Source organism: Euprymna scolopes, chromosome 30 (assembly GCF_053919585.1).
Source record: "Euprymna scolopes isolate OS-2025 chromosome 30, ASM5391958v1, whole genome shotgun sequence".
NCBI lineage: Eukaryota > Metazoa > Mollusca > Cephalopoda > Sepiida > Sepiolidae > Euprymna > Euprymna scolopes.
In genome coordinates, this window is record NC_136511.1 from 76,594,730 (window position 1) to 76,620,808 (window position 26,079).

The window sequence follows — 26,079 nt, forward strand, 5'->3', positions numbered from 1 at the left end:
GTGGTGGTTAGGTCTCAAAGCCAAGATCAGAAGCTTCTCCGTCAAGTATGCCCAGCGCCTCGCACTAGATAAGGCCAAGACGAAGAAGAAGCTAGAGCAGAAACTAGCCCAGGCTACGGGGGAGGGTGATAGGGTTAGTCAGGAACTAGCTAAGCAGGACCTTCTACGCGAGACTAGCGAGCGTTACGAAGGCCAAGTAGTTAGAGCTAGGCTTAGAAAGATAGGCAACGAAGCAGTCAATTCTGATGCAGACGTGCGCCGTGAGATTTCTAGGCGTGGCTCGGACAAATACATTGCAAAAATCAAACATCCGAATGGACGCACCCTGGAATCGACTCGGGAGATCTGCGAGGGGTTTCGAGAACATTTCGAGGAGCGTTTTACGCAGCAGCCCGATCTTCCGGTCCTTGAGTTTAGCGACTATTTGGCCGACTCTCCCCGCCTCGAGGCGGCTAGAGCGGCTGGTTGCGAGGGCCGGGTGACGGAGCAGGAGGTCTTTACTGCGCTGAAGCAGGTCAGCTGTGACAGATCGCCAGGACTTGATGGTCTGCCATACGAACTGTACTTGAGGCTGTCGCCCATGTTTCTGCCTCTTCTGACGGATATGTTCAACCATTGGTTTGCTCAGGGATCCATCCCAGGGCAGGTGACCAAGGGAGTGATCACATTGCTGAAGAAAGGTGACGGGCATGGAGGGGAAGAGTTAGACGACTACAGGCCCATAACTCTGCTAAACACAGAGTTGAAGATTTTGGCCAAGGTCCTGTCGAATCGGCTGCAGGTTGTTATCGACGAGTTGGTTGAACCGGAACAGAACTATGCTGTGAAGGGGAGATCGATTCAGAACAACTTGCACCTGATCCGCATGATCCTAGAGGGGGGAATAGATGACGACACGGAAGCCGCGCTGATAAACTTAGATCAGTCCAAAGCTTTCGATAGGGTCGACCATCGTTTCCTGGCATCTGTCTTAGAGGCCGCCGGTTTTAAACCGGACTTTTGCAAGTGGATCTCCATAATGTATCGACAGCCCATGGCTGTCGTGTAAGTCAACGGAAAGCGCTCGAAACCCTTTGTTATCTCTCGGTCGGTTCGTCAGGGTTGTCCGCTGTCGCCCCTGCTTTATGTCCTGGCTTTGGAGCCTCTTCTCCGCAAGCTGAGACATGGGGAGGCAAATTCGGCCCTGCGCGGAATGGCTCTGCCTGGCGGCTCAGCTGCCAAGGTATCCGCGTTCGCCGATGATGTCACGATCTTCGTGTCGGGCTTCAGAGACATTGAGGTCGTGTCGGAGGCACTCACACAGTACGAAAGAATTACAGGGGCCAAGATAAACCGCAACAAGTCGGTAGGACTGCGGTTGGGCGCATGGAGTGGCAACGCAAACCTCCCTGCGCCCTTCAGCTGGACAGATGGCCCGGTCCGGATCCTCGGCGTGTGGTTCGGACCGGGTCTCCAGCTTGACAAGAATTGGTTGGAGGTACGGTCAAAGGTGGAGGCTGCAGTCAATTCGTGGCTTCCTAGGAAACTTTCCTTAAAGGGTAGAGCTGAGGTGTGCGCCACTTACGTCTTTCCTCTCATCCTTTACCGACTGGCCGTACTTCCCCTGCCTGCACAACACCTAAAAGCTCTTGTCGAACTCTTGTCCTCGCTCCTTTGGGACAGAGGAAGACACTGGGTGAGCAGACAGGTCTGTATTCAACGTCCGTGTGAGGGAGGCTTGGGAATGCCGGACTTGAAGTGTCATCGAGATGCTGAGAGGCTGGCCTTCCTGAGCCACTATATGCAGGAGGACCAACCGTGGCACCCCGTGGTTACTGCCGCCTTCCCCGACCTCGTTCTCAACCCTTCCATCGAGAGCCGTCGCAGGCCGCGGGGAGAATCTGCCTACATGAAAGAGTGCCGAGCCGCGCTAAAACGACTACCAAGGTCCAGTGACCTTGTGACTGCTACCCGTAGGGAACTCCACATGGATCTAGTGAAGGGGGCCGCTGACGACCCGCTATGCGCGCGTTTGGGGTGGCAGCAGAGTGAGATCCGCTCCGCGTGGAGCTGGGCGCCAGGTTCGAGTCATCTGAACAATTCGGAGTTCTCCCTGACCTGGCGATTGGCCCGAAATGCACTTCCACTCAACAACATACAATGCAGTTCTGGGTTTCTGGAGTCGCCTGATTGTCCCCGTTGTGGGACAACGGCTGTGGAAACTACGGATCACGCTTTCTTCGATTGCCGCGAACTCCGCCAGTACTGGTCGTATGTCAGTGGGGTGACGGCTCGCATCGATCCTGAGCATCCTCGCCCAATTACTGTATCCAATGTTGTGGACAACGTGAGGCCGCCGTGGGACCGGGAAAGACAAATGGTCTACGTTACGATTCTGGCCGTGGCGAGAATGGTGATTTGGACGTCGCGTCTGCAAGGTTGCCGGGGGGTGTTGTCTTTTTCTGATCAAGATCTGATCGCGTTCTTTAAACACCAACTACGGGTGAAGATCAGATGTGATAGAAGAAGGCTGCATCGCGCGGCATTTGACAGAAGATGGATACATGTGGCAAGTCTGTGTGTACGAAGAGGAGCCAAATTTGAATACGTGTTCCCCGCCTAGGTGTGGAACGCGCAGTTCTGTAAAGTTAAATTAAACAAGTAGTCTCTCAGCTAGCTGAGTGTGTGTTCCATCCCTCCCCGATTAGGAAGCCTCCAAGATCCCCATCCCCTCTTACCTGCAATTTTTGTTTTCACCCCTTCCTCTAAATTTTACCCATCTTGGAGAAAAAGAAATACAATCTAACCTCCATCCCTTACCCACAAAATTTTCTTTTCTCCATTCACCCCCATCTAGAGGGCATCCCCACCTAGAGACTGACCCGCAGAAGCGAGGTTCCTTTTACAAACCTAGTGAAACGGGCAGTCTATCAACTAGACGGGGTTGGGAGGGTCCTACTAATCACCTTTTGTTTTTTCTTCCCCCTCCCTCGACACAAATGAATTATTGTTACCATTTTATTGTTATCTTTTTTGTTTTTACACGTCAATAAAAAATGTTTTAAAAATTGGGAGTTACTAGGACGTCCCCCAATATGAAAGGGTGAATGCGGTATTATGGTGAAAGAAGATACTAGCTGGGAGAAACTTTTGACTTTGTTTAGTTCTGGAGTGACAAGGATGACCAACGACCCCCAAAATCCCCCCTTTTGAGTTGGCCATGTGCCTAAGTTTTTTGTTCATCGTTGATTTTTTTTCTGTATTTTTTTTTTTTTTTTAACATGAATAAAAGATTTAATATCTCAAAGTGTAGTATCTGTTCTCTCAGTTACTAAACTTGACCCACCACCGGGCTTTCGAGCTAGGTTAAGGTGTTTTTTCTTACTAACCTTTGTTAGCAAGGACCGACCCCCTCCTTTGGGGAGTCAGGACCTAAAGGACCGACTCCACATTTGTGGGAGCTTGGACCCGGAAACCGATCCCCTTTTTTGGGAGACTGGAATCTCGGGACCAACACCACTATCGCTGGTAGTTGAGACCTTCTTTTTTCATTTGTTGTTTTTGCATGTTGTTTTTTCTTCGTTTCGGTCTCACTTCTCGAGACTGGGATGGTCTAATTTCTCAACACTTAATTGCCTGAGCAGCATTCTGACCTGCCAGGCCCAAACTTTGTCTATCTTCGCTGCTCTCCCAGTGGATCGAGCAGACAGGGTTCTCTTTCTCGCTTCCGTTGGGGTAAGTTAGTGGGTAGGGTGACGTGGGGTAGGGCGGGTGCTTCGTTTCTGCTCCCCTCTGTGGGCAGGGATGCCTATCCCCTCTCTCTCTTAATTGCGACGCGGCACTCTGACCCGCTAGCACCCACTGCGTCTTTCTTCTCTGCTCTCCCCCCTCGCGGGGGGATCTGAGCTGCTAACCCGACATCCCCGTGAGGGGAAGTCAAAAACTCTAATTTCTTCAAAGTCCGCTCCTCCCCCTCCATTCCCCTGGGTTTTCTTTTCCCCCCACTACACTTTGGTCCGCGCCAGCGGCCAGTGCAACCGCCACGATGCCAGGCAGGAGGGGTACGTCACCCCAAATGCGCAGCATCTCAACTGCTAACGACTCCCTATGTGAGGGAGCTGATGCATCTCCCGGCGAGACGGCGCCAGGAAAAAAGGTAGGGCCCCGGCGCGCGGCGACCTTGGAAGAAAACGGGAGGGTAGGGCCGCAGCCCGCGGCGACCCCCCGAAAAGCACCGGCAACCGCTCCCCACGAGGGCAACCCAGCGGAAAAAGCTGCCGTTAAGTCACTAGCTGGGGAAAGTGCAGAACCCAGCCAACCAGCTGCACCCCAGGACGGCAGAACCAAGGGAGGAAGACCGGGGAACCCATCCCCCGCTCCCCCAAAGGGCGGCTCCCCAACAGAAAAGGAGGAAAACAGCACCGCGGACCAAACCGAGGCGCTGGATGAAGATGTAATAGCCTCCATCTGCTCACTATTCGGCGGGGAAGACAGTGATTGGCCCCCCAACACTCCCCAAGAGGACCAAATACGGAAAAGGGGTGACTCTCCGGCCAGTGGTAACAAAAGCAAGCTGGAAGGAGAGACACCCTTGATAGTACCCACCAAGGCTCCAGCTGGGAACACGGCACCAGAAGGGGAGACACCTCCATCCCCCAAGGGGACAGCCACCCAGCAAAGGAAGAAAATAAGAAAGGGGAGCGGCCCGGAAAGCAAACCAAGCCAGGACGAAACAACGCCAAAGACACAATGGCCTACTTTGCCTGGTAACGGCCCAGTTCCGAAACCAAAAATGCCCATAACAAGAGAGAGCCCCACAACACCAGCTACGCCCCCCAACCCGAGTCCAGCTGACACCCACCAGGATGGAGGACCGGCATGGGGCCCCAAAGAGCAGCAAGGGAAGTTGACGCTCGAAGACTACAGAGCACTCTTCGACTCCACTTACAAGGAGTATACCCAGGGGAACAACATCCAACCCCTCCCGGGTCAAGTGGAAGTTCTGGAGAAAAGAGTGCTCTCGCTGATAACTTCAGACACCAAGACAAGGGGTCTGACGGGCGTCAACAAGGACACCATGATGAACGTGTTGCTGGAGCAGAACATTCCCGCCAACTACATCTGTAGAAGGAGTTACGCACAGTGGGATGTTCTGCTCCCCACCTCCGAAGACGCAGTCAGGCTGTCCAGGACCTGCCATCAGAGCAGGAACATAAAGCTCCAACCCATCTATATGAACAAGAGGAGAGCAAATGTTTCTGCTCTAAACGTCCCCTGCTATATGGAGGCCAAACAACTGGGGGCTATCCTAAGCCAGTATGGAGACGTAGAGGAAGTCACCCCGGTCCGCGGATTAAGAAACATCATGACCGGGGACTACAAAGTACAGATGGTCCTGGACAAGGCTGGATTCTACGCCATCCCAGCCACACTCAAGTTCGGAGAGTGGACACTCTCCCTTATAGTGGAAGGGAGGAGGCCTCATTGCTGGCTGTGCACACAACAAGGGCATATGGCGAAGGACTGTCCAAAGAGGAATGGAGGGAAGAAGCCCACAAAAGCGGCGGGAACAAGCGTGACAACAAATCAAGCCGCTGCTCCCGCGCCGGCCGCAAATCCTCCAGAGGCACCGACAGGCTGGGTGACGGTCGTAAAGAAAGGCAAGATCAACAAACAGCCATCCTTGCAGACAGTCACCCAAGACCAAGAACAACCGAAGAGCGAGACGGAGAAAATGGACACACAGACACCCTCCTCCTCAAACAAGAGGAAACTACCAGAATCTGAGGAGGAGGCCACGTCAGAGGCAGAGGAAGAGACAACAACAGTCTCTATGGCCCTGAGCGCAACAGAGATCAGGAGGGCCAGGAGGAGGAAAAGCCGCAAGACACGCGCAAACCCTCCTACCCCCACTGAGACTGAGAAGGACTCTCTCGCAACAACAACACAGGATGAGCCCCCTGTGATCCCAACACCCCAGCAACCCGAACAACCTTCCCCCTCTCCTATAAAGGCCCCAAGAAACTCTTCCCGCCCCTCATCCCGTGACAGGAGCCAAAAAGAAGAAAACGAGCAGGCTACCCCCTCCCCAAGCGCTCAGCCTCCCCATCAACCAAAAGAGGTCCCCTCCCCCACTCCCAAAGTCCGCACTGAACGGACCAAAAAGCTCCCCTTCCTGCCAGGAAGCAGGATTTGTGAAACAGACCCTCTCCAACCGGCTCCGGACCTTAAAGGACAACAGAAGGTCCGGTACAATAAACTTAAAAACTTTGAAAAAGTCGGTGGAGACCTAGTAACAGACCCCACTAAATTCAAGGACGCTCCCTTGTTGACCACTTTCGTTAGGGTCGACAAGGACGCTAGGACTGGAGGAATGTGGGCAATGATTAAGGCAGCGAAGAATGCGATCCCAGGCCAGCAGCTGGTGGATAGGGACCATCCTTCACTGACCAACATTTTCTTTAAATGTGAGGGTAGAATCCCCATGTATGTACACCCATCGCTATACAGGGCACTCAAACTAACCTTCCCCCTGGACGTGGGGGGCGTGGCCAAGGATGGATCACCTTCATCGGATTTACTTACCGGCAGCCTTGGCCAGGCCTGCCATGTCCTCACTGCCCAGGATTTCAGACCCGTCTGTGACAGTGCTTGAGGTAAGTGATCATGTCTTTGAACTTGGCTACATTGAATGTGAGGGGCATCAGGTGTCGAAGCAAGGCCTCGCGCGTTGTGAGAGACTTGGTGTCCCTCAAGGTAGATATTGCCGCTATCCAGGAGACCCACATTGTTTGTGACGCGGATTGTCAGGTGCTGGTAAACGATTACGATGTCTACTCAGCATATGGCAATACCTATAGTCGTGGAATCTCCTTGCTAGTGAGTCGCACCCTGTCAGCGTCGGTGAATGTTGTTCACGCAGGCGAGGACGGGCGGGCGCTTGTTGTTGATGTTGCTGTTAATTGTAGTGTTTTTCGGATTGTTGCTGTTTATGCTCCCAATGCTGCTGTAGAGAGGGCAACCTTTTTTCGACGGTTGGAGGGCTTCTTAGTGGATCCGGAACGGTTAGTTTTAATGGGGGATTGGAATGCAATCCTTGATCCCAAAATAGATAAGGTCGGGGGGACTAGCGGGTCGGCGTGGTGTGACAGCAGTCTGTCTGACCTGATGGCCTCGTGCGATCTCGTCGACAGATTTCGTCTGGATCATCCGGGGCGGGAGATGTGGACGTGGCATCCTGTAGTGCCTTCCCATCCAAGCACTTACTTGGATCGGATGTTAGTTAGAAGAGGCGATGTAGACTTCCTATCTTGCCCCACGTTCCACTTGCTAGGACACTCGGACCATAAACTTGTTATGGCCCGTTTGAGCTTAAGTGCTAGGCCTAAACTGGCCGGATACTGGAAGTTCAACAGCACCTTGTTGGAGCTGGAGGACTACCGGTTGAAGGTCACTGAGCTAATTCAGCGGGCTTTAGTGGGGGCGATTACAGGGAGTAAGTGGTGGGTTAGTCTCAAGGCCAAAATTAGGCGCTTCTCTGTCCAGTATAGCCAACGCCTCGCGATAGATAAGGCTAAGGCAAAGAAGCGTTTAGAGGATAAGCTGACCCGGGCGGTGGAGGGGGGGGACCCCCTAGAGTTAGCACTAGCTAAACAAGATCTCAACCGCTTGGCTAGCGAGCGGTATGAAGGTCAAGTAGTTAGGGCTAGGTTAAACAAAGTTTCTAACGAGGCTGTGAATGTTGACGCTGTTGAGCGTAAGGCTGCTTTAAGGCGCGGTTCGGATGGGTACATTCGTAAAGTACATAACCTGGAAGGACACCCCTTAGTATCGACTCGGGAGATCTGCGAGGGGTTTCGGGAGCATCTATCGGTGCGCTTCACCCAACTACCCGGACTCAGGGTTGATGAGTTTGGCAGCTATTTGGCTGACTCGCCCCGCCTCACGGCGGCTCAGGCGGCTAGCTGTGATGGTCTTATTACTGAACATGAGGTCATTACTGCGTTGAAGCAGGTCGGCTATAACAAATCCCCGGGGCTTGATGGTTTACCCTACGAGTTTTACTTGAGGCTGTCGCCCATGTTGGTCCCTATTCTGAAGGATATGTTCAACCATTGGTTTGCCCAGGGTTCCATCCCTGGACAGGTGACCAAGGGTGTGATCACATTGCTGAGGAAAGGTCAACGGCATGGTGGGAGGGAAAACTTTGATGATTTTAGGCCCTTGACTCTGCTAAACACAGAGTTAAAGATTTTGGCAAAGAGTCTTGCGAATCGCTTGCAGGTTGTCATCACTGACTTGATCGAACCGGACCAGACTTATGCTGTGAAGGGGAGATCGATTCAAGACAATTTGCACTTGATACGCTCGATCATAGAGGGGACAGAAGACGACGCCAAAGCCGCGCTGATCAGTTTGGATCAGTCCAAGGCATTTGATAGGGTCGACCATCGGTTCCTAGGATCTGTGCTAGAGGCCGCCGGATTTAATCCGGACTTCCGCAAGTGGATCTTTGTTCTGTATGACAGGCCGACGGTAGCGGTGCAGATCAACGGTAAGCTGTCGGAGTCATTCGCTGTCTCTCGGTCGGTGCGACAGGGTTGTCCGCTGTCGCCTCTGTTGTATGTCCTGGCGTTGGAACCCCTCCTTCGCAAGTTAAGGGACGAGGCGGCTACACCAGTCCTGCGCGGAATAGCTCTCCCTGGAGGCACACGAGCCAGGGTTTCCGCGTTCGCCGATGACGTCACCGTGTTCGTGTCTTGCCTCACGGACGTTCAAGCGGTGGTCGAGGCGCTCGCTCGATACGAAGAAGTAACAGGGGCCATCTTCAACCGTAGCAAGTCTGTTGGCCTGTGGTTGGGGGCCTGGACCGGGGTAAACTCGCTTCCAGGTATTTTCAGCTGGACCGATGGACCGGTCCGCATTCTCGGTGTCTGGTTTGGACCGGGACTTCAGCTGGAAAAGAATTGGTCGGAAGTACAGTCTAAGGTCAAATCGTCAGTAAAGACTTGGATTGGAAGGAAATTGTCCTTGAAGGGTCGGGCGGAGGCGTGTGCTACATACGTCTTTCCGCTCATCCTTTACCGTTTGTCTGTACTTCCTCTCCCTGCAGAACGACTAACCCGCTTACAAGGGCGCCTCGATTCACTTTTGTGGAACGAGGGTAAGCATTATGTCTGCAGAGAGGTCTGTGTTCAAAATCCGAGCGAGGGAGGCCTGGGTCAGCCCAGTCTCTTGTGTCATAGAAACGCCGAGAGATTGGCTTTCCTGGGTCGTTCGCTTGAAGGAGACGCTCCTTGGGTCCCTGTGGTTGAGAACTCGTTTCCCAATCTCAAACCCAACCCTTCGGTAGAAGGTCGTCGTAGACCGAAGGGGGAGTCCAAGTTCTTCTCCGAATGCCGAACCGCTCTTAGAGCTTTGCCGGGGACCAATGTCCTCGATCAGCCAAGGAAGAAACTGTATCGGGATTTAGTGGAGGGGACCGCGAAGGATCCACTTTGTAGGCGGATGGGATGGTCGATGGAGATGTCCGTTCTCAATGGCGTTGGGCGCCGGGATGGGAGATTCTGAATAACTCGGAATTCTCCCTGACTTGGCGACTGGTCCGAAATGCGCTGCCCCTCTTCGACGTACTTTTCCGGTATAAAGAACATACCAGCCGCTTCTGTCCGTGCTGTGACGAACGCGAGCCCGAAAACAATCGAGCACGCGTTTTTTAGTTGCAGCCGGATACAGCCCCTATTAAGGTACGTCGAGGGGGTAACAGCTCGCATCGATGCCGAGTGTCTGCTCGATCTCGACGTAGGAACTTTTGTGTACAACATGGAGCCGCCGTTCCCCAGGGAGGAAAGTTTGGTTTTCCTGGCGATCCTAGCAGTAGCGCGTATGACCATTTGGATCACGCGCCTCAAGTTGGTCCACGAAGGGACATCTGTTCCTGATCGGGATCTGATCATTTACTTTAAACATTTGCTTAAAGTAAAGATCAGATGCGATTGGAAGAGGTTGCCTAGAGTGGAATTTGACAAGAGGTGGGTGCACAGCACTAGTTTGTGCATCCGTCGAGGAGCCAAGTTTCAATACGTGTTCCCTCCTTAGGCATGGCATGGGCGGTGCTGGGTCCTACGGAACCCATCCCGCCTAGGTTAGCATTATAAGTTCAGTAAAGTAACTCTTGACTGGTGGTACAAATGAGATCCTGTTCCTGATTTTATTTTTTTGTATTAGACAACCTCTGAGTCTGCCCAACCCCCCTGCTCCTCATCTTTATTTTCTGATGCCCCCGATCATCCCCCTACTCAGAGGTCACCTTCCTACCCCCTCCATCCGTTGCTTTATTTTCTCCCACCTCCATTAAGGCGACTTCCCCAAACCCCATTAGGGATGCTCTGCTTGTTTTCGGTTCCCCGGAAAACAGTGGGGGATCTAGCCACATAGAATAGTACAGGGGGGTCTTACTAACAACACATTAGTAGATTTTCCTTATTTTTGAAATGAACATTTTCATTAGTTTTTTCCCACTCCACGAACATTTTATGCCAATTAATTCAAGAACTCTTTCTAATGAAATCGAACTTTATTTTCTTACACACACACACACACACACACACACACACACACACACACACAAAAAAAAAAAAAATGCACACACAACATACAGAAATGAATATACAAATTGTACATAGTTAAATTTTACATTGAACGCTGGGGTTATTAGTTAGATTAGGATCCACAGAGTGATTGAGGTATTTTGGTAAATGTTGCCAGTCAAGAGTAAGACTTCAAAGTCTCATCTGTTACGTAGTCAAAAAGACCCTGTACCCTCCCCCTCCCAATTTCTTGTAGGGCCTTGTGCCTAATTTTGTTTAATTGAATTTTTTGTACGTTTTTTATGTTCAATTTTTTCTTTCTCAATAAAATATATAAACAAGATCAAAGTGTAGTATCTGTTCAAGCTATGACTAGCTATGACTAGCAAAGACCAGATGTGGGGGCAACCCCACATGTCTGACCTTTAACCAGCTCCCATTTCCCACCTCTCGGGAGCTGGTCCCCTTTTCCCCTTCCCCCTCCCTTCACTCCTCACATTAAAAATCGGCCTTGTACCTAATTTGCTCGGTGGGGGAGCAAATAAATACCATCTGTTCTTCAGATGCTGCACTTCCATTTCTTGTTCTGTTTCAGTGAAGGAGCAGTCCTTCACGACTGAGACAATTTTTTTTTATTTTTGTACCTTTTCTCCACGTTAAAAAACGACCCTGGTGTCTAACTCTGTCCCGTGGGGAGGCATTGTAAATAGGTACAACACTAAACGCAGGAAATGTTGGATGGATGAAGAATCATGTGCACTTGCATGGATATAAGTATACTTACATCTAAACTGTGGTAATTTGAAACTTTGAGAATTTCCTAACACAAGGTCTTAAAGAAAAATATTAATGATTTAAGTCCGTTAGTTGTTTAACGTTAACGCTTAAAAGTAGAGCGATACGGATAGACGTCCGTTTGACGAGAAGGATTAATCACAGCGACACACCGGTTCTCGTTAGATCACCGGCTTGTAGTCACGATTGTTTGCTCTATTTTACTCCTGGTTTCTACTCCGCAGAAAAGACGATAGTGACAAGCAAGATGGTCTCTTCTGATTAATAATTATCTTCCTCTCAGATAACGTGAAAGCCCTCTCGCTTTCTCCATGTTAAGAATGGCTTTCTTGTCCGCGTGAACATGTCTAATCATCCAGCCAATTGTGAAGCAGAAACCGGAAGTCAAACAGAGCAACCAATCTTGACTATAATTGATCACGGAAATTAAGCGAAGTTGAACTTCGTCAGTACTAGATTGACGACCGTTTCGGAATACCAGGTGCTGTATGTAGGATAACGGTGTAACCTCCCAGCAAAACAACTGAAAGAAATTAGCGCCATCATCTCTCCTGATAGAAGCATGCATATGCCTGGTAACCGCTTGTAAATTTATTACTCCCTAGAAACTTCCACATTTGGATAAAGCTAGCTGTACTCATCCAATATGAATTCCGTAACAGATATAAATACCGGGTAGGATTCGCCAGTATAAGGATTAGTAACAATGAGTTAGAGATGCTAACGAATTAAGTTCGTACATTGTGTAATGCTCATGTTATAAGGCATCTCGATGCGTACAGACGTCCGTTAAGCTTCAAGGACTCATCTATATATTAATACAATAGCGTGTGTGTTATTTTATGTGTCACGCTTACATCCGGATCGTTTAATTATTATGTACTGCCATTTCTTGTCATAAATAATTTTACAAGAATTCTTCATAAGTTTTGTTTTCGGTTTCGATTATAGCTGAAGGAACTCATGTATATATACATATATTTTTTTCATAGGTTTTTATTTCGGTTTCGATTCAAACGAATGTACCCAAGTCATATGGATATATTTTTATTTTTTTTTTTTTTTTTGGAAATCGTGAATTTATAATATTTTTAAATCGATAGAACATTAATTCTATAATAATATATACGAAATCTGCAAGGATTAAAATATCATATTTAAGCGTACTTTACTTGCCGGGTGTTCGTGATAGCTTGAATAAATAACTTTGCAGTTTTAACAAAAAAAGCTACAATAATATCAGAGCGTTTCCATTTACACTGAACATCTACAGAATGCCAACATCAATAAATCACATATGAATGAGTCCCCTATGTAATTTCCACAGGTCCTACTAGTCTATATAAATAAAACAGTAGATGCATGTATGTGTGTGCCTGTCTCTATGTAAATATTTAACCGATAAACTCTTAAACTACTGGTCACATAACACTAAAATTAATAGGAAATAGCAATCTTGCACCAAGAATGGTTTATAACAAGTAAAATCTTTGTTTGGGTGGATGAATAACGCCTACAGCAATATATCAACAAGTTGAAATGCAAAATGCTCATTTCAACTTTCTAACTTATTTCTGTTACTTATACGCATGTACACATTCAAAGTGGTTCCATTTTAGTCTTTCTTATCTATCTCGCGAAAGCGCAAACAGCAGGGAACGCGGCTTACGCGCTAAATGTTTTAGTTTCGATTCTAGCTGACGGCACCCAAATCATTGTTATTTTTTTTTTTTTTTTTTTTTTTTTTGTTGGGTTTTTTTTTGTTTTTGTTTTTTTTACTTTTGAAATAACTATGGCTCTATAAGAATAAATACGAACTCTGCATGAAGTAAAATAAATTTAAGCGTATTTTACGACCGGGTAAGACTGGGCACACCCCACTCACTAGTCAAAAATAAAGTTAATGAATTTTACAATCACGTGGAAACACAAGTGAAACACAAGTGAAACAAATTACACGACCGCAATGATTCTTAGTATTTTACACGACGTAATCATGTAGACATATTAGGTTTTCGATAGATATCGAAGTTAAGCAACATTGATCATAGTCGGTACCAAATGGGTGACTTTAGGGCTATTATTGTAATAAAAAATGAGCAAGAAAAAATTGATGGTAAAAGAAACAATACTATCGTGGAGAAATGAAAATTATCCAATCACGAATATTAAATTATCCCAAGCAAAAATTAAACAGCATCAATCCAGTCAGAAAAAGTGTAAAAAAAAATTGCGTGGTAAAAATTGATAGTATTTCATCCAATTAAGGTTAACAGTGGTTCCTTTCTCGTGTAAGATGCTACTGTTCAATCTCAAGAGACAATGGATACCCCCTATAAGAGTAGCTGCGCGTGTAAGGGTTGTGCAATCCCAAACCACGCCTCTCCTGAATTGGCACTGCTTGAATCCAGTGGCATGGAGGAGTTCTATACGACCGGAAACAATGCCGAGGTAAGTGGAGAGCACACCTGGAATTTCCAAATGGTCACCCATGTTAGTACTGACCAGGCTCAACGTTGCTTAACTTCGGGGATCTGGCGGGAACAATTCAAAAAGATTTAGAATAATTTCTACATCGATTCTTGTACTTGATGGATCGGTTTTTAGCATCCTTGGATATAAATCAAGCCGTCCAAATCTGTGTTATCATTAGGGCTAGGACAACAGCGTATTCTTTTCATTGTTTTGACTCTCGAGTATATATCCGACACAGTTAGACACACTTAATCAACGAGAACCACTTCACTCTATATAAAAACATATAAGATATCAATGGATATATACCTGAGAATCAGAACAGGGAAAAGAATATGCTGTTTTCATAGCCCTAATTATTATAGTCAGTCCTGTTATGCCAAAAATATTGTAATTGTCATCATTCGGAATACTAGGCGCCGTATGTGGGAGAACGGAAATAATTCCCAGCAATAAAAAAAAAACTCAAGTCACCATCTCTATTGACTGAGATATGCATACGACTGGAGGTCGCTTGTAAATTTAATATTGCCTGTACACTTCCACGTTTGGAGAAAGCCGACTCAACCAACCCAGAGAAAATCCCATACCAGATACAGGTGCCAGGTAAGATTTTCCATGGTGCGGATTAACTCAGACGAGATCTAAAAAGAGATGCTAACGCCCTTTAATGTTTTAATGCTTAACCGCAACAGCAGAGCAATGTGGACAAGCGTTTGTTTGGTATAAATTGTCTTGTCATATATGCCAGCAGCCATCAGCCTAAACGAGTTGAACTGCCTTACTCCGAAGGGGAGAGTGTCATAGAAATATGAAATTCACAAACGGTCCCCAGTCGCATATTTTGAGGGGAGGGTTGCAGTTCTTGCAGGGAGGTGTGGAGACTCTCCTACATATAGTGCCTGGTATTTCTAAATGGTCACCCATCTTGTAGTGAGCAAGTTCAACGTTGTTTAACTTCAAGAACCGATCTGCAAGGTGATTATCCCGTATTAAACGTCACGTGATCGTAAAAAAATCGTCGACATCTCGCCAAAAATGAAGTTAGTGAATTTTACGATCATATTGATAACGCGTTAAACAAATTACGTGATAGCAACGCCTCCAAACTGAATCCATTTATATACAAAGTAGATAACTCTGGTTTAAATAAAAAATATTGGTCTTTGTTGTAAAACTACTTTGAAAAAAAAATATATCGCTTAGTTTAAAAACAAATACATATATATTTTTATTTTATTGTTTCTCTTCTTTTTTTTTCTTCAGCCGATTGGTTGTGATTACCTCGTGAATTCGGGCGCCAAAAAAGACATCTGCGGTGTGTGCAAGGGAGATAACTCTAGTTGTTCTATTGTGTCAGGCGATTTCTTCGGACAACCAAAGTCTCACTGTAAGTTTTAAAATATTTTTTCTCAAAATATTTTTTCTCAAAATATTTTTTTATGTCTATATGATACATTTTGTTATATAATGGTGGCGAGAATGGGAACAATTACAAAAATTGAGTGACCAAATGCAATTTGGGTCCAAAGGATGTTTAATTCTTCTTAAAGACTCCCCTTGAAAAAAAAATTTTTTTAATGTTTTAATTCACACCAAACAACTAATGTTAAAATTTCACAAAACTTTTGGGTATCTGAATTTTCACGAAGAATGTCCACTTGCTTTAAACGTCTTTCACACAAAAATAAATTAAATATATCCCACATTACGACACCTTCTACACAGTTGTTGTGTGTCAAAATTCATAATAATCGATTAATTAGTTAATTATTGAATCATGCACTTACAAATATTCAAAAATACGAGGCTCCTTCAATAAGTTTCCAGACTTTTTTGTACAGGCATTTAAAATTATCGTAGACTCTTGAAAATCTAGTATGTTGTTCCTTTGCATCTTATGAGATGACTGGACACTTTTTATAATTTCAGATTCAAATGAACAGCTACAGCAGGAATTGGCATACAACCTACTAAAGACTGATGTCACAGCTGGTAAATTTCAAAAATGTAATCTGGACGTGAAGACATTTTAGAAGAACGATATGTAATAAAATTCTGTTTTAAACTTCAAAAATTGCCACAAAAACGTATGGAATTCTTCGGACTGCTTTTAAGCCATCTTGCATTAATCGATCATCAGTGTTTGAGTGGCATAAGAGATTCAAGAAAGATACAGAATCTGTGAGGCATGAAAAGAGGTGTGAAAGGATTTACAGGCTGTTTCAGTCTTTGACAGACTATGGATATCTGCGCGTGAAATTTTTGTGGCAGGAGGTGCGCAATATCCAACCACACATCTCCTGAGTTGACATTGTTAAATACCAGTAGCAAGTGAAGTGTGTGTACAGGACGACTGTAAACAAATGCCGGGATAAGCGGAGAACACATACAGCGCCTAGAATTCCCAAATGGTCGCCCATCAGGTACTAACCAAGCTCAACGTTGCTTAACTTCGGTGATCTGACGAGAACCGGTGTGTAAACGCGATTATGCTGTATTATGTGGAAGGAGTAAAGAAGTCAGAACACCAAAGTTGATTGGCCAAATAAAGAATTTCATGGATAAGGACCGTTGTGTGTCTTAAGAGACAATAAGTGCAGAGTTTGATGTCAGTGTGGGAACTGTATACACAATTATTCATGGGGAACAGAAGATGCGAAAGATGTGCACGAAGTTTTTCCCAAAGATAGTCAGATAAGATGAGACTACTTGACAAACATGGGCATCAAGACATTTCCTCGCCCTCCTTATAGCCCAGACTTGCTCCCTGTGACTTTTGGTTATTCTCTCAGCACAAGTAAAACATTAGCGGCCGTCGTTATGAGACAATTAGGAGATGAAAAAGGTTGTGTCGACGGCCATTAACACGCTCACAAAGAGGGGGGGGGCTTCCAGAAGTTGTTTGAACAGTAGAACAGGTGAATTACAACCGGAGGAGATTACTTCGAGGAGATGAGAGTTTAATGTGTGTACTATCAATAAATGTGCCCATACGAAAATAGTCTGGAAGCTTATTTTAGGCACCTCGTATAAACACACATAACTTTATAAAACTAGAGATATGCAGTGTGTTATTTGGATTAGATGTTGGTCTCACATAAAAATGCTATTTAAAAGCATGAGTGTTATTAAACGATGAAAATGCTTGTTAAGAGTGTAAAGCACTATTGAAAATATTGTTTTTTACGTGTGATGGACTAGAAAGATGCTATTTGTAATATGACGGCTTATAAAATATTTATTCAAACGTCTGACAGATCAATGACAATACTATTTAAAAGTGTGACAGGCCAATGAAATCTACATTATTATATAAAATGCACTTTGTTTGTGTGTCTGTGAGTTCGTTCCCCGTGGACTCGAAAATGGCTGGGCCGATTTTTGTGAAATTTCACACGAACGTACTTTATATGCCTGGCAGTGTTTTTAGATAGGTTTTGTGTCGGAATGGCATCGATAAGTATTGATAATCGATAATCGAAATAATACGATGAAAAAAAGGAACAGGCAATTTGGACCAAAGTTATTACCTTACACAGCCTAAGATCACACGTGCATTTGAGAAGTTATTACTATCACACAAGTAGAAAGGCTCAACACATAAAATCAACAGTAGGTTCTTTAATATGACAGGAACACGTTCGAAATGAATGTTTTTGTTTAGAGCACAATTGAAGTATGACACTTGACTTTTGCATTTTAATCTTTAATTCAACCCATTATATATCAACAAAATAATTTTATAAAATCAACAGTAGGTTCTCTACAGTGTAATGTAGACTACAATGAGGCATATGAGCTTTCTCCTGGTGCACCGCGATGGGTACTCAATTAGAGCAGGCAATCAATCTATCTGATTGAAAAATAGGCGATTTCACCGAATTCGATGACAATACAAATATGGGAATGTGAAACATTCGTCGATCATCATCCAATCCCGGGCAACGTTGTATCACCATGCTAGTACTGTCTATACGTGTTATAGAACAATGAAGATGCTATTTTAAAATGCAAGGGGCCAATGAAAATTCTATATAACGATGTGGATAGACTGTAGAAAATACTATTCAAAACTAAAGCATAACAGACCGACCTCTTACCTGCTCGACAGACAAAACCTCTCAAAGGAAACAGCAGACGCATCTGAAGACCCTTGCATAAATGCCTAATTAACACAGAAAATAGAAACCTTAGTCATGTGGCCTTCCATCGCAACAGCGACATTTACTTTAAATGTATGATAAAAACATCCACGGTGTTCTGACATATTTTTAATCAGTTCTTATCGTAATCAATGTACTACGACATTTGATTATGCAAAGCAGTCTTCGAGATTTTATCGTTAACTAGCGGAAGTAGCCATATACGTCGAGTATCACGTCATATCTATATATAAAACAAATCTCTGTTTGTCCGCTCCTGTTTCAGTAGGGTAAACTTCGAAACTAATCATTTGATCCTTATGAACTTGGGAACGCAGCTGCTAGAAGAACGATATGCAATAACATTCTGTGAAAAAACGCCATAGAAACGTATGGAATGCTTCAGACTGCTTTTGGACCATCTAGCATGAATCGATCATCAGTTTTGGAGTGCTATATGAGATTTAAGGAAGGCAGAGTCGTCTGTGAGGGAAGATGAGAGGTGTGAGAAGAGTAAGGAAGTCAGAACATCAGAGTTGATTGGCCAAATAAAGAATTTCGTGGGTAAGAACCGTCGTGTGTCTATAGAGACAATAAGTGCGCTGTTTAATGTCAGTGTGGGAACTGTGCATATAATTATTCACGAGGAACTGAAAAGCGGAACTTTTGCGCTAAGTTTGTCCCAAAGATGCTCAGAGAAGATAAGGACATATAATGTGGACTATATTTAGTTTAATGTGGTTCTATGCAAATCATTACTATATATAATATAATAATAAATACGAACTCTGTATTAATCTAAACATCATATTTAAGCGTATTTTACGTCCGGGCAGACCGAGCAATGCCAGACGGCTTGCTAATATATATATATATATATATATATATATATATATATATATATATATATATATAATACTTTAGTGATCAAGCATCTAAGCTGTCGCGATCTCGCATGCCGACTTCTTCATTTTAACAGACACAACTGTTCAGAAATGTAATAATTAAAGGAGCGGAAATAATGTTGCGTCCTTCCTGAATCATCAGTGCAACATATATTATGATTGCTGCTCGTCGTAGAATTCGAATTCTGCAACGAAGCCATCTATGTCTCCATTAACAACGAACAAACCACAGGGCCACTGTCAAGCACAACGATTTTCATGCGAAATTAAACATTTATAAAGGCATAAACGTCAGACAAAGACCGGTCTATAGTGATCAAGCGACTAAATTTTCGCGATCTTGCATGCAGGCCAAATGACCGACATTTACATTTCAACAGACAGTGCTCAACTGTCAAGAAACTTACTATTTTAAGAGGAATTGATTAAGTTCAGTATATTACTAAGACGAATTAAAAACCAATATTCTTTAAAAGTGACCAATGCGTATGTAGAGCTTTTATATCAATAAAATTATATAAACATTGTGAGGAGTCTACGAGGATCGACCAACGTTTTTACATTCTTCATATATCATCAGCTCTTCAATATTTTGGACATCTCATGACACATAAACATTGGTTGATCTGCGCAGTCTCCTCAAAATGTATATATATATATATATATATATATAAAAGTGAACGTGTCTCTGTGTGTGTCTGTGTACATTTTCCTACGCAATAACTCTGTCAAGTTTCAGTCTATAGATTCGAAATTTGATATACAGGGTACTTTTTAATCGGTTTTCGGCCAGAAATTTCGCTGTTAAGGGGTCAAAGTTCAACGATTTGACCTTTGAGAACTCTACCAAACTCCTCCGGCAATTCGGGGGTCTAAACACTTGAAATTTTAGATATAGGTTCTCTGGACATGAATCTAACTTAATAACTTGATTTCAACCCAAAACAATAAATTTTAAGGGGTCATAATAGGGATCAAAGTTAAAAAAAATTTATCGCTTTTTTTCTTTTTTTTCTTTTCTTTTTTTTTTTTTTTTTGCTCAATATACACCTCCAAACATCTGGACAGCGCTGGGCACCCATGCTTATATATATATATATATATATATATATATATATATATATATATATATATATATATATATATATATATATATGTATTCTTCTTTGCCCCATTAGGTATACCGCAAACGCCGGAAGCTCTATTTGTTTAGACAAAGAGCATTGCATTATACGTTGGTAATAGCTTCTTATTTCATTCATTAGTATGCTCAATGCAAGAAAAAGAGCATTGCATTTATATTCACATAATATTGAAAGTGATATAATATTGATATATTGTGCGTATATATTTTTAATATTTACTTCAATAGTGCTATATGCGTGAGTAGAGCTTAGTAGTATGAGAATATAGCTATAGCTAAATCTGCTACACGCGGACTTCCACGTTTTCTTACTGCAGAAAATCAAGCTAAAGGCATTTAAATGATAGGGAGGGAGAGAGACAGCCAGACAAACTGACAGACAGACAGAGAGACGAAAAGAGAGGGATGTAAGTATACATCGTCTAAACCCGGATAGATAGATAGTGTGTAACAAGGTAATTTTACATTCCGGCCTTTACAATTTCCAAAGTATTTATCCTCTATGTCTATATTTATGCAAGGCTTTACACGCTGCATAAAGAGATGGGCGTAGATCGGTGTACGTTTCTAAATTTGTGTCTGTATTGTTACGAAGGGAGCCGAAGCGGAAAAATAACATGTTGGCGCGTTTCGTCCTGCATAAACTTCAGCTGGAAAAATCTTGTATTTAATTTGAAACAAAGTAAACACAAGAAACCATGCAAGGAATATTATGCACAGCATTGAATGTTTTGAAAAGGTGGATAGGGGTGAAAGGGAAATAGAAATTGGAAACGTCGTAGGATATATAGAAATTCATGTAAAATGAACAATAGGTATTTTGAAGATGCGTCCATTTTAATATCGCACTTCGCGATAAAAAGTATTAATATCAAACGTATGCGTGACAGATATATGGACTGAACGATCATCGGAAATAAGATACGTCTATTCAGTCTATGCATTTAGCGATTAAATTGCGATTTAATAGTCAAGTTAGACAGACTTTCTTACAGAGTTTTCTGTGGTGATCTCCTAGACCGCTACAGAGAGGCACAAAAGGTATCAAACATGGCACAAAAGGTGTCTAGAACCCAATAGTAACCGACTGATCGGGGGGGGGCGCCCGACATTCTATCGGGTTTAGGGTTCCCTTTTATCCAGACCAGGCACATACAGCAACGGAAAGGCCTTCGGGCGCCTTCTATGTGGCCGGAATCACTCTGATAATCGGGCAACTAAGAACCACGCATATAAGTATCCCGATCATCACCAAAACAGAGAGATCACCGAGAGCTCAACCAGAAAGACCAAGCGTCTTGAGAAGTGATTGAGTTGTGGGATGAAACATGCCCCCATAAGTAAAGACCACAGGAACATTTCTCGCCAGAGAGTCGGAACCGGCACCTAATAGAAGGTTTCGTAGGGCCGCATTGAAGTGTGGAAAGTCATATTTGGCGACTTTACGCGTTAAAAGCCGACGACCGCTATGTCCAGGACATACGTGGACGCTCCACGAACCGCGGCCATGCTATTATAAATTTAAGCGTGACACACCAGAGAAAAAAAGCTATTTACAACGCGTGCCTGACTGATCAAAGAAAAATACTATTTCAAATTTAAACGTGACAGACCAAATAATGTGCTATTTCACACACAAGCAGAACAAACTAAAGAAAATGTTATCATTTAAGGGTTACTGACCAAAAACAAATTCTGTTTCAAAATTAAGCGAGAGAGATTAAAGAAAATGTTTGTTTTTTTACACTTAAACGTGACAGACTTAAGAAAATGCTATTTGTACACTAAAGCATGACAGACTGACTGATGCGTGGGGAGGATTGACTCTTATACAGATTATTGCCGGTATAGGAATTCAGCAACGAGCAGATGCAGATGGCTACAAGGGCGACAGACCCGGTCGCAAAGCAGACAAAGAATAGGAAAGAACTTCAACTAGATTTTTGTTTTTTTATTGTACAACGACATTTATTTCCTCATTCTCTCGTTACGGCTGTGACGTCTCTCACGCGATCGTCTTCTCAAACGAGCTCTCGAAAATCATCCGTGTCTAGAACGTGATCTCGAACGTTATCGACGTTTCTAGATGGGTGAGCATTTGGGAATATTAGGCGCTGTATGTGCTTTCAACTTATCGCAGCATTGTTTCCAGTCGTCCTGAATCTCCATTCAACAGTGTCGACTCAGGAGAGGTGTGGTAGGACGAAGAAGAAATTGCCACAGTGCCTAAAACTTTTGCAATTAAAAGCTAATCCTGTTGGTATCCAACGGGTATACTACAATCCAGATTTCTTTCTTTCTCTCTCTATCTCTCTCTCTCTCTCTCTCTCTCTCTATCTATCTATCTATCTATCTATCCCTTTCTCTATCTCTCTCTATACTACTACTATCACTACTACTTCTGCTACTACACACGCACTATCTCTTTCGATATATCTCCATCTATCGGGTGAAAAGCGAGAATCTCGCTCGAGTGAGTCTTGTTATAATTGATTACACATGCAATGTGTCATTTCATCATAGCTAACGTCCACCTCGCAAATTTATCATGCACGCAAGAACCTATATAAACAATTTGGAAATAAAAGCAAAAAAACCTTAATCATTTCTTAGTTCATCAACGTTTCGCCTACATTTATATTAATAAATGACTTTTTCGGGATTATTAATTCGAAAATGGTAAATCATACTGAAAAAGTCTTTTAAATAAAAAAACGAAACGTTGATGAACTCACAAATGATTTAGGCTTTCCATCTTATTTCGTGTTTCCATATTTTAACATACAAAAAAAAATCTGTCTTCTCTGGCTTCACGGAGATAAGTCTCCACTACAAGTGTAGCATAAACAATGCCAAACGATGCCAGATAACCTTGTTAGACTACGATAAATCAGTTGTTGGAAACTAAAGTTTCGAGTTAAAATAAATGTTTAAATAACTATAAGCTAGAAAGATAATGTTTGCAAAAATAGTATAAACAAAATGGGTTTTAGAACGATTAAATTAATAACAATAATTTAAAAATAGGTCTGACCTCTAGCAGTCTGACATAGTCTTACGTCGAAGTGATTTATGATGACATTGGCTTAAAATGAGACGTGGGGATTGAATTAGTTCGTTGAATTGTGTTTTTTTGGAGCTGACAAGAGATGTTGGGTATCTTCGAACGACCAGGAAGCGGGTCCATTCCAACAGACTGAAAATGTGAATAAGAACGATGCTTGCAACTTCGAGAAGAAAGGGACTACCGGAATAAAGAAGTATAGATGTTATTTTATTGATGAATTCTTTGCTCGTCTTTTTCTCCGGAGAAGTTGAAGATCTTTATTACAGGTCCGATGATCCAAACTGCTGAACCAAGAACCGGTTGATGCGAACCTATCGGACGAGAAGGTATTGTCTCCTCAATGGTTAGCAATGTGTATATGTCGCGTGAACAGTTAAGTTAAATGTTATACACACGTTGGCATAACCACTAAAGATCAATATACAACTATATATATATATATATATATATATATATATATATATATATATATATATATATATATATATATATATATAAACCCAAATATATATACCGACGTTTTAAACCCCTCTATATAACACATGGACCGGCGATCAATAGGTAGTTGCGAACGGCGTTTAAATTCGTATTAATTAGATTCTTTGAACTGTTCTCATAGTTATTTTTATAATGTTTCGGTCGATGTAACCTCCGACCTTATTCAGGTGTATCTCTGCTCGAGTATCTGCACGAAATTTCGAACGGAACCCTTTATTTAATCCACGGAGGTAGCATGCTCTCGTTTAGTCAGCCATAACTGGATAGGAGTCCTAACTAATTCAATTATATTTTTAGTGTCACCCGCACTGATGATTGAAAATTCTCACTTGGAACAGACAACTGGGTTTTCCAAAAATTCACTACACATAGTTAAGGCGCCAGAAGTTTTTTTTTTTTTTTTTTTTTACATGGTGGTCACCACTTATCAAGGCCTGGAAGCCACTCAGGGATAAGGGTTATTGCAAGTACAGTACGTTAGTGTGGAGATTTAATGAAGTGTTTACTTAAGGGAGCGGTTCATTAGGAATTGGTTTACGTTGGACTTGAAGACATCCAGGTTGTAGTCAGGTGGGAAGAAGGCAGACGGAACAGAGTTCCACAGGCGTGCAGTACTAAGAAAGAAGCTTTGTTCATGGAATCTACGTTTTGGTTTTGGCACAGATAAAGAGTGGGGAAATTTTTTGACAGTGGATTAGCTTAAATAAGGGACGGAACGAAAATTACTAAACATGAAACGAAAATACGTCTCGACATAATACCCCCGTCAAACCCGACAAGCAGCAAACTTCCACGCACACACAGTAGACATCCCTAGATGTAAGAAAGCCTAATAGTTTTCCCCCAGAACTGCTAGACTCGGGAATTCTCTTCCGTGTTCCTGCTTTCCAAACTGTACTGACATGCAGAAGTTCAAGTGTAATGTGAACAGATATGTGTGTGTGCAGTCAGCACCAACCCTATTCAGGGTTTAACCGGCTTCCTCCGAAGGAGGAAGTTTCATGGGAGTATGAAATTCACAAGCGGCCCCCAGTCGCGTGTATATCCCCGTTAGGGGAGATGACGATGTTAGGTTTTTGCAACTTTTTGCAGGGAGGTGTCGACGTCCTCCTACATACAGCACCTGGATGACCAGGCTCAACGTTGCTTAACTTCGGTGATCTGACGGGAACCGGTGTGTCAACGTGATTATACCGTGTATATATATATATGTGAACAGATATCTTGCTGTTTAACTCCTTACATAGTATCCCTGCAACTTTTGTCCTTGTACATCAAAGTGGCACTGTGCCTAGTTTGCGGTGAAAATGTAATTTTTGAAAAATACGTTCAATATTTAGCTAAACCGAATCCACTTCCAGCGTTTTAACTTTGTGAACTGAACTTTTGTATTATCCGTCAAGCATTCTAACAAGACACTGATAACCGATGGTCAAATACATATAAAAATCTGGGTGTATGTTGATGAAACTCACAATTTGTTGAAAAAGTCATTTTTAACGTGCAACGTGACAGAACGACTTACAGACAGCCAAAGCTCCTTGACAAATTAAGAGGACGCATTGGTACAAATGGAAAAAGTGTGTTTTTAAGAGAACAAAGAATTGAAATTACTCAGTCAGCATAAAAATAACAAACAAATCTTGAATAAAATTAATGTGTTTATAATAATGCACTTAGTCGTAATTTAATCTACCTGTAACTTGGTTGATAACAATCGTCTTGTAAAATTACAAAAAATGAAAAAGTGCATTTCATATATATATATATATATATATATATATATATATATATATATATATATATATATATATATATATATATATATATATATACCTCTCTGCGAGAGGTTAAATAAGAGGTTTAGGTGCGGTTTTGAAAACCCAGCACACTAAGTATAGTGCACTCTGGCCATAGGGACGTCTGAGACGATTAACAATAAACGAAGTATTTCTCAGAGAGAAGATAAGTCTCGGTAGTGTGAACCTCTTAGGACTGACCCGTTATACCTCAGCCCGACAGCAAAAAAAAAATAAAATAAAATAAAACAGTGGCGTATACCCGACTGGTGCGAAAAATAAACTATACACACACATAGATACACACACATATATTTGTGTGCATTAAAATTAGAAAGAAAAGTAAAGTTGAAAATTAAAGTTGAACTGAAAATTTGTTGTTCGACTGAATACTCCAAAAACAATTTACAAAGTCCTTATTCCGCAGAGTTTCAAAGAATGCTATTCTTGTTATTCTTCTCATCAGATGACATAAAAAATCAGCAAATTATATTTGTGGCAATGCTAGAATTTGTTAGTTAAAGCATTAAGTGAAACCGCAATTTATTGTAGTTATAAATTGCCAAACAGAAAAAAAGAAGTGAAAAAATATTGGATATGTAATATATATATATATATATATATATATATATATATATATATATATATATATATATATATATATAAACAAACCGTGCATAATA

At 43.0% G+C, this 26,079-nt stretch overlaps 1 protein-coding gene and 1 pseudogene across 1 annotated transcript in view; one reads left to right on the forward strand and one right to left on the reverse strand.

Annotated features, from left to right (window-relative positions):
- Window positions 1-26,079, forward strand: part of LOC145254844 (A disintegrin and metalloproteinase with thrombospondin motifs 18-like) — a 675,825-nt gene that overhangs the window by 616,192 nt on the left and 33,554 nt on the right. Inside the window, exon 16 of the mRNA XM_080113681.1 lies at window positions 15,105-15,228. Coding sequence (XP_079969807.1) covers window positions 15,105-15,228 — 124 coding nt within the window. The remainder of the gene's footprint in view (window positions 1-15,104; window positions 15,229-26,079) is intronic.
- On the reverse strand, window positions 16,225-16,341 carry LOC145255073 (5S ribosomal RNA; annotated as a pseudogene).